The 13,723-nt window shown below is 41.0% G+C and overlaps 1 protein-coding gene across 1 annotated transcript in view; it reads right to left on the bottom strand.

The window, feature by feature from the left end:
• The window catches only part of LOC122558555 (diacylglycerol O-acyltransferase 1-like), a 175,656-nt gene extending 162,104 nt beyond the window's left edge, over window positions 1-13,552 (bottom strand). The window contains exons 1-2 of the mRNA XM_043707286.1: window positions 13,389-13,552; window positions 9,984-10,071 (exon numbers count right to left, since the gene is read on the bottom strand). Coding sequence (XP_043563221.1) covers window positions 9,984-10,071; window positions 13,389-13,537 — 237 coding nt within the window. The 5' untranslated portion in view covers window positions 13,538-13,552. The remainder of the gene's footprint in view (window positions 1-9,983; window positions 10,072-13,388) is intronic.
• Window positions 13,553-13,723: the final 171 nt, after the last annotated feature.

A 13,723-nucleotide genomic window follows, 5' to 3' on the forward strand; every position in this document is an offset into this window, starting at 1 on the left:
GTGGACAGTGAAGAGGGTTACCTCAGATTACAACAGGATCTGGACCAGATGGGCCAATGGGCTGAGAAGTGGCAGATGGAGTTTAATTCAGATAAATGCGAGGTGCTGCATTTTGGGAAAGCAAATCTTACCATTAAGCGTATAAGTCCTGCTAAGGTCCTAGGGAGTGTTGCTGAACAAAGAGACCTTGGAGTGCAGGTTCATAGCTCCTTGAAAGTAGAGTCACAGGTAGATAGGATAGTGAAGAAGGCATTTGGTATGTTTTCCTTTATTGGTCAGAGTATGGAGTACAGGAGTTGGGAGGTCATGTTGCGGCTGTACAGGACATTGGTTAGGCCACTGTTGGAATATTGCATGCAATTCCCCTAGTCTCCTTCCTATTGGAAAGATGTTGTGAAACTTGAAAGGGTTCAGAAAAGATTTACAAGGATGTTGCCACGGTTGGAAGATCTGAGCTACAGGGAGAGGCTGAACAGGCTGGGGCTGTTTTCCCTGGAGCGGAGACTGAGGGGTGGTCTTATAGAGGTTTACAAAATTATGAGGGGCATGAATAGGATAAATAGGCAAAGTCTTTTCCCTGGGGTCGGGGAGTCCAGAACTAGAGGGCATAGGTTTAGGGTGAGATATTAAAGAGACCTAAGGGGCAACTTTTTCATGCAGAGGGTGGTACATGTATGGAATGAGCTGCCAGAGGATGTGGTGGAGGCTGATACAATGGCAAAATTTAAGAGGCATTTGGATGGGTATACGAACAGGATGGGTTTGGAGGGATATGGGTCGGGTGCTGGCAGGTGGGACTAGATTGGGTTGGGATATCTGGTTGGCATGGATGGGTTGGACCGAAGGGTCTGTTTCCATGCTGTACATCTCTATGACTCTAAACTGTTTATTGGTTGTAAAGACTCTGATTTCTCATCTTTTTTAAGTTAATGGAGAGAAAATTGGCCAGACTCTGTTGAGGCATGTAATCCTCCATTCTGGTTTTCCTATGCAAAATCACATTATTCAATATACATAGGTACAGTAGCTAGAAAGTCAGTCCACTGGAGTTAGAATCTAAACTAATGGATAACTTATTTAATTGTAATCTTACTGATCTTTGACTCTGTTTTTTGATAAATTCTAACATTTGGATTTGACAGAAGCACATTCATTTCAACTGAATGCATCTCCTGGACCCACTTTCTCATTGCAAATAAGGTAGAAAGCTTTCTAGTCACAAAGCCAAATAATAATAAAGACTATTGAAATATTTAAAGCAGAAACAGTTCATAATCATAGGTATAATACGTACGTGATCAAATTTTCCAAAACAATATGTGCATGAGTCAATATCTGAGTAAGAATAAGAAAAATAATATAAATACATTAATAACAGTTCGACTTTAATTAATTCTATTGCATCTGTCTAATAAAAGATATGGTATGTGCATTTAGTCCTGTCCAATATGTCCTCCCTGAACAGATTTATAACATTTAACTCTTATTTAAACGTAAGTTAGCTCAGGAGCATTTTCCCAATAAATTTAGGCTGCTGAGTTCAAGCTACTCAATCCCACAAAATGTTTTTCTTGCATCTGTAGGATTAAGACAACTATCTCACAATAGAAGATGCTGCCAAAGAATGTTACATTCCTCCAAATGGACTCCTTAATTTTGATAAGCCTTAGCTATGCTATAAACATTGCAGATATTTATAGGGTCTAGAATTTCTCTCCAGAATATATTTATTACTTTTGGCGTATACAAGAGTTATGAAGAAGTGTCATACAAGACTCAAAATGTTAACTCAGCTTCTCTCTCCTGATGCTGCAAGACTTGCTGAGTTTCTCCAGCACTTTGTTTTCATAGAATCGCTACAGTGTGGAAGTAGGACATTTGGCCCATGGAGTCCAGCCCTTCAAAGGGCTTTCAACCGGACCCCCACCCCCCGCAAATAACCCTGCAATTCCCACAGCTAATCAATGGGCAATTTATCACAGCCAATCCACACACACACACACAGTCATGAGAGTATAGAACGGATGCCAGGCCCCTGGCGCTGAGGCAGCAGTGCTAACACTGAACCACTGTGCCTGTCTTCATTTCAGATTTCTAGCATCCACAATATATTGATTTTGAGAGTTGAGGCTTGTTTTTGTTTTAACAGCAAAAACTTAAATGAGATGATTTACTAACTTTACAATTTTAGTGTGTTGCTTGATAATCTCGGTCAATAAGTTAATAAGTAAACTGCTATGCCAAAAACCACTAAAAAAACAAATCTAACAGAATCCAGTTTGATGTCCTTCGTAATTATTCAAGAATACTGACTATTTAAAAATATTCAAAATTAGTACATCAACATTTAAAACAAGTTTTACCTTAAATCACTGATTTATTTAAATATCTTCTTCCAGTAAGCATTACCTGAGGGTTCCTAATACTTCTAAATTTCAGTGAAGGGATCTTATTTTTATATTGTTCAGATACCCCTTGCTTTGAAAATGTGGGTGCTAACCCTCTATATAGGTTTCTCCTACATTCATGTAGTCCTACATCATTAAACATTATTCCTTAATTATTTGGTGAAAATTCCAGAATGAACTTCTGAGCTTTTATTTAGTCAATTTGTTTGTGATGCCTTTAGCTCTTTTACTGAAATTTCTTTCATCTTATTTCTTTATTTATTCTTTCAATATTAAAAGAATCCTAAAATAAGATCTGTTAAGATGTTTCATTTCTCTATTTTATGAGTGCCACTTGAACTTGCATCCAATCTTATTTATGTGATAAGGATCTTCACTATCTTTTTACAAGTTGACACACCTGGTTTTAACCATTGCAAGATCTCTCCTGTACTTAACATTTTATTTTCACATGGGTATGGTGGAGTCGTGTCTCTTTTCAGCCCCTTTTTTCAGTGATTAACATATTGTCTGTACTAAGTACTGTTCTACTAAATTCAGTCACAGAAAGTGCATATTGTCTCCACATCTCCTTTAGATGTATGTAAATTTCAAAGTGGAACTTGCTGGCTTCTCCTGCTAGTTGTGAAGGAGCCTTTAAATGGTGAACTCCTTGCATACAAATCTCATCTTCAAATAATTTTAATATCTGCGTGTGTGCTCCCTACCTAATTAGTTCCACTTACCTCTCAATCAAAGCTACATTTTTAAGCCAGATTGTATTTATTGCAGTATATTCATTTTGTTTCAAATGCATTCAGACAAAACCTGTAGTTTTGTCCTTTTTTGTTGCAGCTGTTATTTGTTGGCATCCAGTCTTCTGATTTATTCTTCAAACTGCACTTCAATGGCACAAGTCAGGAGCGTGATGGAATACTCCCTAACTGCCTGGACGATGCAACTCCAACAACACCCAAGAAGCTTGATACCATCCCGGACAAAGCAGTTCACTGATTGGCATCACATCCACAAGCATCCACTCCTTGTCATATCCACATGACCTGTCTCAGTCTTGAATATGCTAATCAACTAAACCTCAAAGGCCCTCTGCAGTAAAGAACTCCACAGATTTATTACAGAAAAAAAAATCCTCATGGGTGACCCCTTGCATGAAGATTATACATTCTGGTCTTGGTCTCTCCACAAGGTAAAACAATCTTTCAGCATCTACCCTGTCAAGGCCCCTAAGAATATTGTATGTTTCAATTAAGTCACCTCTCATTCTTCGAAACCGAAATTAGTAGAAGCCTAATTATTCAACCTGTCCTCCATACCTGGGATCAATGAGTGAACCTTCTCTGAACTGTTTCTAATACCAATATATTTTGTTAGATATGGGGAACAAAGATGATCAGTTTTCCACTTAAGATTGGATTAGTCCCTTGTATAGGTTTTCAGCAAGAGCATCCTTATTTTTATAAATTATTCCCTTTGAAATAAAGGCTAATTTGCCTATTATTCAATGCTTTTTGTAATTGATATAAATGATTGGACAGGAGAAAGTGAGAACAGTAGATGCTGGAGTTTAGGGTCGAGAGTGTGGTGCTGGAAAAGTACACCAGGTCAGGCAACATCACAGGAGTAGGAGAATCGATGTTTCGGGCAGAAGCCCTTCATCAGGATCGATTCTCCTGCTCCTTGGATGCTGCCTGACCTGCTGTGCTTTTCCAGTACCATACTTTCGCTAAATGATTTGTATATCAATATATGAGGTATGGCCACTAAGTTTGCAGATGACACCAAAGTTGGTGGTGTAGTGGACATAAAGAGGAGTGCAGATGGGAGTTTAATTTAGATAAATGTGAAGTGTTGCATTTTGGTAGGGAGAATTGGGCAGGACTTGTACACTTAATCGCAGAGTCTTGGAGAGTGTTGCCTGACAAAGAGGCTTGGGGTGCAGGTTCATAATTCCTCGAAGGTGGAGTCACGGTAGACAGGATAGTGAAGGTGGTGTTTGGTATGCTTGCCTTTATTGGTCAGCGCATGGAGTATAGAAGTTAGGAAGTCTTGTTGTAGCTGTACAACACATTGGAATACTGCGTTCAATTCTGGTCTCCCTGCTACAGTAGAGATGTTTCTAATCTTGAAAGGGTGCAGAAACGATTTACAAAGGGTTTGAGCTATAGGGAGAGACCAAATAGGCTGGGGCTATTTTTCTTGAAGCAACGCAGGCAGAGGTTTATAAGGTCATGAGCAGAATGGATAGGGTGAATAGACAAGGTCTTTTCCCAGCAAAAAGGAGTCCAAAACTAGAGGGCATAGGTTTAAGGTGAGAGTAGAAAGGTATAGGAGGTATCGTAAGGGGCAATTTTTTTCCACAGAGTGGTGCATGTATGGAACGAGCTGCCAGAGGAAATGGTGGAGGCTAGTACAATTCCAACATTTAAAAGGCATCTGATTGGGTATAAGAATAGGAAGCTTTGAGAGGGATATAGACCAAATGCTGGCAAATGGGATTAGATTAATTTAGGGTATCTGGTCAGCATGGATAAGTTGGACTGAAGGGTCTGTTTCCATGCTTACAACTCTAACTGAACCAGTATGGAAGTTTTCTGTGATTTATGAAAAGTGACCCCTAAATACTTCTGTAATGGAGCTTTCTGCAGTTTTTGTGTTTAAATAATAAGAAGCCTGGTCTCCACACATCTGTGCAGGCCTAATGGCATGCATTTGTAACTAAATGATCACCTTTTATACATTTTAAAATGTTAATGGCACACAGTAATTGCCTGGGGCAGCCATGACTGAATCCATTCTCTGCACCCAACCCCCTTAACATTTTCTTTCCCAGTTTTGAATGTAGTCCTTGTGCCCCATTAAACATAAATGCCACTTTAACAATCTCTTAATGAGTTCTCCAAACAAATGGGGATTCTGGCAGGTTCACAGTCCTACCCTCCCCTAAAGATGAAATCAATACTGGAAAGCCTGCAATCTGGCCCAGTGTCAATATTTTTCAGGCCTGGTGAGTCTCTATTACATCCCTGACAGAAACAAAGGCCAGTCCAAGGATTCTGAAAAGGGATGTAGATGGGTTCAGTCAGTAGGCAACAATGGAGCAGGTTGGGGCAAAATGTGAAGAAATACAAGATTATTTACTTTGGTAGGAACAATAGAAGAACAAAACCTTCTCAATCTCTCAACATCCAAAATATTGACGTTCAGATTGTAAAGAATGATACCACTACTGTACCTTCGCCAATATGCTTCACTGAAATATATTTTCAAAAGACTTGTTTGGCTAAATGATCAAGTAGAAAATGGTGCTGAGTGGTAAAGTATTGGAGGTCTGACTGTGGATATCAACCAAATTTTCTACTTCAGTGTCTCAAAATGGCACTTCAATCCACAAAATGACTTTCAGGATGTAGAACATGGATTTAAGAAATCAGAGGTAAAAAATGAAATTTGTCCACATTTTTCTTAAATTCACACACAAAGTAGTGGTTAAAAAAAATCCAGCACACTAATTAATTGGCTGGTGCAGTTAAAATGGTGCTGTGTGAGATAATCAGAAAAAAAGAAAAAGAAAAAGAAAAAAAAAAATCGGCTGTCTGTGGTACTCCATGATATAAGCACTGCTGACCTAGGGATGTCATGTTGACAAAAGAAAGTGTAGTTAAGTTTTAGATGAATTTACTAAAAAAAAAATCTAGAATTAAGAATCTATTGATGACTGTGAAACTATTGTAAATTGTCTGGAAAACACCATCAGGCTCACTAATTTCCTTCAGGGAAGGAAATCTGTCATCCTCACACGGTCTGGCCTATATGTTACTTCAGACCCACAGGAATGCAGTCGACTTTCAACTGCCCTCTGAAATGGCCTAGCAAGCCTCTTCAGTTCAATGCAGCCAGAATGAGCAATAAATGCTGGCAAACCAGCAATGTCCACATCACATGAGTGAATACAAAAAAAAAGTCCCAAAATGTTCTCACAACAGACAAGGGAAGATTCATATCCTCAGCATCATTGTTAAATCTTCTCTTCATCCTTTCAAGATCTTGACATCCTTCTACAAAATAAGGAATCCAGAGTTGAACAGAATACTAACAAAAAAAGTACAGCACAGGAACAGGCCTTTCGGCCATCCAAGCCTGTGCCGATCCAGAGCCTCTACCTAAATCTGTTACATATTTTCTAAGGCCGGTGCTCCCTGCCCATTCATGTATCTGTCTAGATACATCTTAAATGAGACTATCATGCCTGCCTCTACCACTGCTGCTGGCAACGTGTTCCAGGCACCCACCAGTCTCTGCATAAAGAACTTTTCACGCATAGCTCTCTTAAAACTTCTGCTCTCACCTTGAACTCGTGACCCCTAGTAACTGAGTCCCCCACTCTGAAAAAGCTTCTTGCTATCCACCCTGTCTACACCATTCATGATTTTGTAGACCTCAATCAGGTTTCCCACCACACCCCGAAACTCCATCTTTCTAATGAAAATAATCCTAACCTACTCTAGTTCTCTTCACAGCTGGCGCCCTCCATACCAGGCAACATCCCAATGACCCTCCTCTGCACCCTCTCCAAAACATCCACAGCATTTTGGTAATGTGGCAACCAGAATTGTACGCAGTATTCCAAATGTGGCTGAACCAAAGTCCTATACAACTGTAACATGACCTACCAACTCTTGTACTCAATACCCCAACTGATGAAGGAAAGCATGCCATATACCTTCGTGACCACTCTATTGACCTGCGTTGTCACTTTCAGGGATCTCAACACCCAGATCTCGCTGTACATCAATTTTCCCCAGGACTTTTCCATTTACCATATTTGTTTGCTCTAGGATTGGATCTTCCAACATACATCACCTCTCAATTGCCTGGATTGAACTCCATCTGTCATTTCTCTGGCCAACTCTCCAATCTATATTCTGCTGCATTTTCTGGCAGTCCCTTTCAATATCTGCTATTTGACCAATCTTAGTGTCATCTGAAAACTTGCAAATCAGACCCCCTATACCTTCTTCCACGTCTTTTATGTGAATCACAAATAACGGTGGCACAGAGGTTAGCACTGCTGCCCTCACAGCGCCAGAGACCCAGGTTCGATTCCCGCCTCAGGCAACTGACTGTGGAGTTTGCACGGGTTTCCTCCGGGTGCTCCGGTTTCCTCCCACAGTCCAAAAATGTGCAGGGTTAGGTGATGTGGCCATGCTAAATTGCCCGTAGTGTTAGGTGAAGGGGTAAACGTAGGGGAATGGGTCTGGGTGGGCTGCGCTTCGGCGGGTTGGTGTGGACTTGTTGGGCCAAAGGGCCGGTTTCCACACTAAGTAATCTATTCTAATCTAATAAACAGTGGTCCCAACATGGATCCCTGTAGAACACCACAGGTCACAGTTTTCCAGTTTAAGAAACTCACTTTCACTACTACCGTCTCCTGCTGCTCAGCCAGTTCGCTGTCCATCTAGCTAGTACACACTGGACCACATGAGACTTCACTTTTTTCATCAGTCTACCATGGGGAACCTTATCAAATGTTTTACTGAAATCCATATACGACATCTACAGCCCTTCCCTCAATCAACATTGTCATTTGCTCAAAGAGTTCTATTAAATTGGGGAGGCATGACCTTCCTTGCACAAAACCATATTGCCAATCACTTAAGCTCATTTTCTTCCAAATGTAAATAGATCCTATCCCTCAGTATCTTCTCCAACAGCTTCCCTACCACTGACATCAGGCTCACCGGTCTATAATTACTTGGATTATCCCTGCTATACATCTTAAACAACAGGACAACATTAGCAATTCTCCAGACCTCCGGGACCTCACCTATGTTCACAGGTGCTGTAGAGATCTGTTAAGGCCACAGCTATTTCCTCTCTTGCTTCCCTCAGTAACCTGGGATAGATCCCATCTGGACCTGGGGACTTGTCCACCTTAATGCCTTTTAGAATACCTAACATTTCCTCCCTCCTTATGCCAACTTGACCTAGAGTAATCAAACATCCATCCCTAACCTCAACATCTGTCATGTCCCTCTCCTCGGTGAATACTGATGCAAAGTACTGATCAAGAATCTAACCCTTTTTTTCCTGACTCCATGCATAACTTTCCTCCTTTGTCCTTGAGTGGGCTAAACTTTTCTCTAGTTATCCTATTACAACTCCCCCACTCGTTTTACATCCCCTATCACACCTAAAATATCTAAATTCAGGGACATTCAGCTGCCAGCCCTGTCCCTCTTTCAGCCAAGGCTCTGAAATCGCAATAATGTCATAGTTCCAAGTACTAACCAAAGCTTTAAGTCCATCTCCTTTGTCTATTATACATCTCACATTGAAACACATCCCCTGCTCTTTTCAGCAGCGTTTCCCTGCCTGTTCATAGTCATGTTTGCCTTGGTTTCTACCTTTCTCTCGATTTCCGTATCTACTGTCTTATTCCTCTGGTCCCAATCCCTCTGCCACACTAGTTCAAACCGTCCCCAATCAACCATTCTACCAAGTACCCCCAAAGGACATTAGTCCCAGTCCTGCCCAGGTGTCACTCGAGCAGAGTGCTATTTGATGCTATTATTATTATGTATGCCTCTATATATAAATTCAAGAATCCTGTACACAGTAATATCGATAAAAACCTTACAGAATATAGAGATTGAACTTCTATTGATATCCACGTATTATGCATTGCACAAGTTTTACATAATTTGCAGAAAAATATATTGGTTCAACTTTAAGTAAATTTTCCATCATGGGCCAAACATTTCATGCTTTAGGTATTCTGTGTTTGGAAGTCAAGGTGGTGAAATATTCCGTTCTTTACACACATAAACCAGTGTGTTACGGTGTTCCTCAGAGAGAGAGTGATATGACATGAGGTTTCAAAAACACCATGCTAGAAAAACTCAGTAGTTTACATAAGTCACTAAAATCAATACAAATGTTAATTTAAAAAAAATAAAAAGTATCACCACAAAGTATTAGTAAGATCACTAAGTGTAGAAACACTGCTAAAAGCATAAAAAAATGGATATGATCCATGTGACTACCCTAAAGGAGCCTTCCACATCCAAAGATTTACCTGCACATCCACCAATATCACTTATTATATCCGTTGCTCCCGATGCAGTCTTCTCTACACTGGGGAGACTGGATGCCTCCTAGCAGAGCGCTTTAGGGAACATCTCCGGGACACCCACACCAATCAACCACACCGCCCTGTGGCCCAACATTTCAACTCCCCCTCCCACTCTGCCGAGGACACGGAGGTCCTGGGCCTCCTTCACTGCCACTCCCTCACCACCAGACGTCTGGAGGAAGAACGCCTCATCTTCCTCCCCACCCTCACCCTCCTCTCACTTATCGCTCCACCCTTCAGGCTCTCTGCCTGTATTCCTGATGAAGGGCTTTTGCCCGAAACGTCGATTTTACTACTCCTCGGATGTTGCCTGAACTGCTGTGCTTTTCCAGCCCCACTAATCCAGAACCATTAAATTCAGTTGGAGAATATTAACAAGTTATAGAGTCATACAGCATTTAAAACAGAAGTGTCCCTTTTTTGGATAGGAGAATGATACCTACCAACACAACCACAGCCCAGTTCAGCATCCCACGATAGTTGAAAAATCCACTGGAGGAGCTAAGTAAGGATTCTCGATTTTTATGGCAACTAGAAGAAGAAAAAAATTCAAGAAATCATTCAACTCAAATGGTATGAAATAGCAGTATCTTCATGCACTATCTTCCCGTGGTGTCAAATGTGATGATCAGTAAATTCCACGTGTCACCATATTTCCTTCAATATAAACATCATTACACATAAGGGCAAAACAGGCAGTTATTACGTATGCAAATTTCAGAACAGGGAGGAGTAGACTCAGTCAAAAGCTAACTATTGTGGCACTCGGGGTACTCTACAAACATTGCACCAAACTTTAAAAAAAAAAATTAACCACTCCTTTCGGAAACATCATATCCATGTTGCTATTGTCCTTTTATTCCACAAGCTATGAATCTACGTGCAGAATGCAGCATTGTATCAAATTTTTTTTGAAGTCCATGTAACTCTAGCAAGTTAGAAATACAATTATCCCTCAATGCTGGTTTCCCTTAATTAACATGTATTTGTCCATGAGACTTAATTTTGTTCTAAACTAGGCAAGATATGAAGCTATTGACTGAATAATGAAAACATTCATGAGAATGTCTTCATCGCTGGAACCAGACTGGTGAAGTTGGGACAGTTTTCCTTAGAAATTACTAATAGAATATTTGAAATGTGACTATTTGCGGAATGATCAAGAATAATGGAATGGATATAAAGCAGTTAGCAAACGAGGAATAACTTTTCTACAACAGGCAGTTAAAATTTAACAACAATATTGCAGAGGCAAGTTAAATCATAATATTCAAAAGGAAATATTACTGTTATTAGAAAGGGATGAATGTACTTCCCCAAGGCAAACCAATATAATTGATGATTGGTCTAAATGGAAAGGTAGTGGCCTAATGGCATTAGGTGAATTTCTCATTCAGACAACGGACAGCACAGACATAATGGGTGCAATGGCTTTGTTCTGCACTGCAATAATTTCTTGTTTCATTCACCGTTGTTAGCGAGGGCGAACAAAGATTTTAACATGCTGGTTATTGTACTGGGGTAAAAACAACTGTTAACTAATACATTCAATGAGACATTGAGAGCTCAGATCAGAGTTTATTCCATAACAGGAATATAAATGCAAGTTTAGTTTTGTTGTTGATGGTGATCACAAGGTTTGGAAATGGTCAGAATTTGGAGACATTGTACACTAAACCTGGATTAGTTGACCACTAAGGCATGACACAGCTGGACAGTGCAATAACACTTTTTAAAAGTTCCTGAGCACATGTACCAGGACTAACATGGACAAATAATATTTTAATTTGAATAGCCCACTGGGAAAAAAAAACCCTACAAATTTGGGTTAAAAATTGCAGAAAAACAAACTATTAAATATTTTACTTGTGATTTTTGTTCCAGTTGCTATAATTGAACAGCTGTATGGTTATAATGAGATATTGACATTCAGGGGAACTTACAGCACAGGAGATCATTTTCGCACTCTCTATATGCTGGATCTTTATTATACTTAGGTGTTATGCTTAGTCTCATATCAGTCCTTTTTGTTATAACCCTGTAAATATCATATTCTCAAGTACTTGTCTCAAATACTTTGAAATGCCCTTCCACCACATCTTTACTTAGCATTCCAGATCCTAATTGAGTGAATTGGGTACAATTTAAAAATAACAGAAAACATGAAGGCATTGTGAAGTGTGTCAGGAGAACTTAAGTAGAACAGACTTCAAGAGGACAGTCTGGTGAATAGTGGACAAGTGGAAGATAGAATTTAATGGAGGAAAGTGTTAAATCTATTTTGTAGGAAGAACAAGGACAGGCAATGTAAAAACAATATAATTCTAAAGGAGGTGTAGCATATAGAGACCAAGAAAAAATATTTATCATAGTTGTGGGTGTGTTCGCCGAGCTGGGAAGTTGACTTGCTGAGGTTTCATCCAGTCTAGGTGACATCTTCAGTGCTTCGGAGCCTCCTGTGAAGCGCTGCTGTACTGTGCCTTCTGAAATTTCTTTGGTTCCATTCCTGCTGCTTCCAGTTGCCAGTTCTGGTTGTTCATTGTAGAGTCAGTAAATTGGGTCATGGTCTATGTGTTTGATGGTGGAGTCTGTGTAATGAGTGCCATGCTTCTAGAAATTCTCTGGCTGCCCTCTGTTTAGCTTGTCCTATGATCGTTGTGTTGTCCCAGTCGAATTTGTGGTCCATGTCATCTGTGTGTATGGCCTCTAGGAGCAGCTGGTTGTGGCATTTAGTGGCTAGTGACAGCAACGACCCGAACACACAAGAGAAGATGCATTAGGAACCTATCGAAAAGGACTACAACACAGTGCATCACTCTCGACCTGCGAAGAGAAGAGGAGCAGCTCCACAGAGTCTTCAAGATGATATGAAACGTCTGCAAATCAACTTCCCAGCTCTGCGAACATACTTACAACTAGGACAACCGGCACCTGAGCTACAAATCTTCCCCCCTCAGTTCCTAAATTCCAGTTCATTGCCATCCTCATGACCTGTCCTACCTGTCAATCTCCCTTCCCACTCTCCCCCTAACCTATCACCTTCATCCCCACCCCCATCCACCCATTGTACTCTTTGCTATCTTCTCCCCAGCCCCACCCCCTTCACCCATTTACCTCTCCACCCTGGAGGTTCCCTGACCTGCTGTGCATTTCCAGCACCACTCTAATCTACAAATCTTTACGCAAACCTTGAATATATGTTTATGCATCACTGAAGATGGCAGTTAGTAAAGGTCACAGTATCCTGGATTCCTAAAGATGTAGAGTACAAAAAACGATTAAGTTATGACAAACCTTCATAAAACATTTGGGCAGAATAACTGAACCATTCTAACAACCAAATTTTAGGAAGGACGCAGAAGCATCAGAAGTGGATGCAGAAAGGATTCACAAGAATGGTTCCAGGTATGAGAAATTTTGTCACGTGGATTTTATCCTCAGAAAATTAAAGAGTTCAAGAGAGGTGTTCAAAATCATGAGGAGTCTGGGCAGGTTAAATAGAATAAAACTGTTCTCACTGACAGAAGGTCAGAGAATCAGCGAAAACCAAATTTCATGCCATTGGCAAAAGTGGTAAGGGTTGCGTGGGAATGTTTGGATGTAGAGAGCGGTGGAGATTTGGATTACGCTACATGGCAATATTGTGGAGACAGATTCAATTGAAATAATCAGAAGACGGGGGGACTGTGGAATTGGGTGAACTACTCTTGCAGAGCCCACAGACAGAAAAGTCTCCTCCTGCTTTAACTATCCCATGAATTCTCCAACTGGACTGAATGGACGCGATGGTCATGCACATGCGCAGCAGACAGAATTACCCAGGTGTGACCTTGTCCTCGAACACTCACCACATTTTCCGGCGCATCTCCTCCACCAGGTCCTCGTAGAACTTGGACCGCTCCATGGTCCGAGACCTGACGTGTATGTTAGAAAATCGAGGAGTACTCTTCCTTCTCAACTTTGGTGAGGTGTCACGAACCTCCGCGTGACTCGCCATTCTTATGTTGCCCTGCTCCGACCCTCACTGGGTCCGTCCTCTGCCTTTGACCTCCACCTTACTCCTTCCGCCAAGCGCCGCCCGAACCTCGGTCGCGCGCCCTTTCCCTCTTCAAAATCTAACCGCCCACCTGCCACGCGCTGGATCTGGGAGGCACGTGAGTTCGCCGACAATCGCTGTACCTGC

The sequence above is a fragment of the Chiloscyllium plagiosum genome, chromosome 17 (genome assembly GCF_004010195.1).
Source record: "Chiloscyllium plagiosum isolate BGI_BamShark_2017 chromosome 17, ASM401019v2, whole genome shotgun sequence".
Classification (NCBI taxonomy): domain Eukaryota; kingdom Metazoa; phylum Chordata; class Chondrichthyes; order Orectolobiformes; family Hemiscylliidae; genus Chiloscyllium; species Chiloscyllium plagiosum.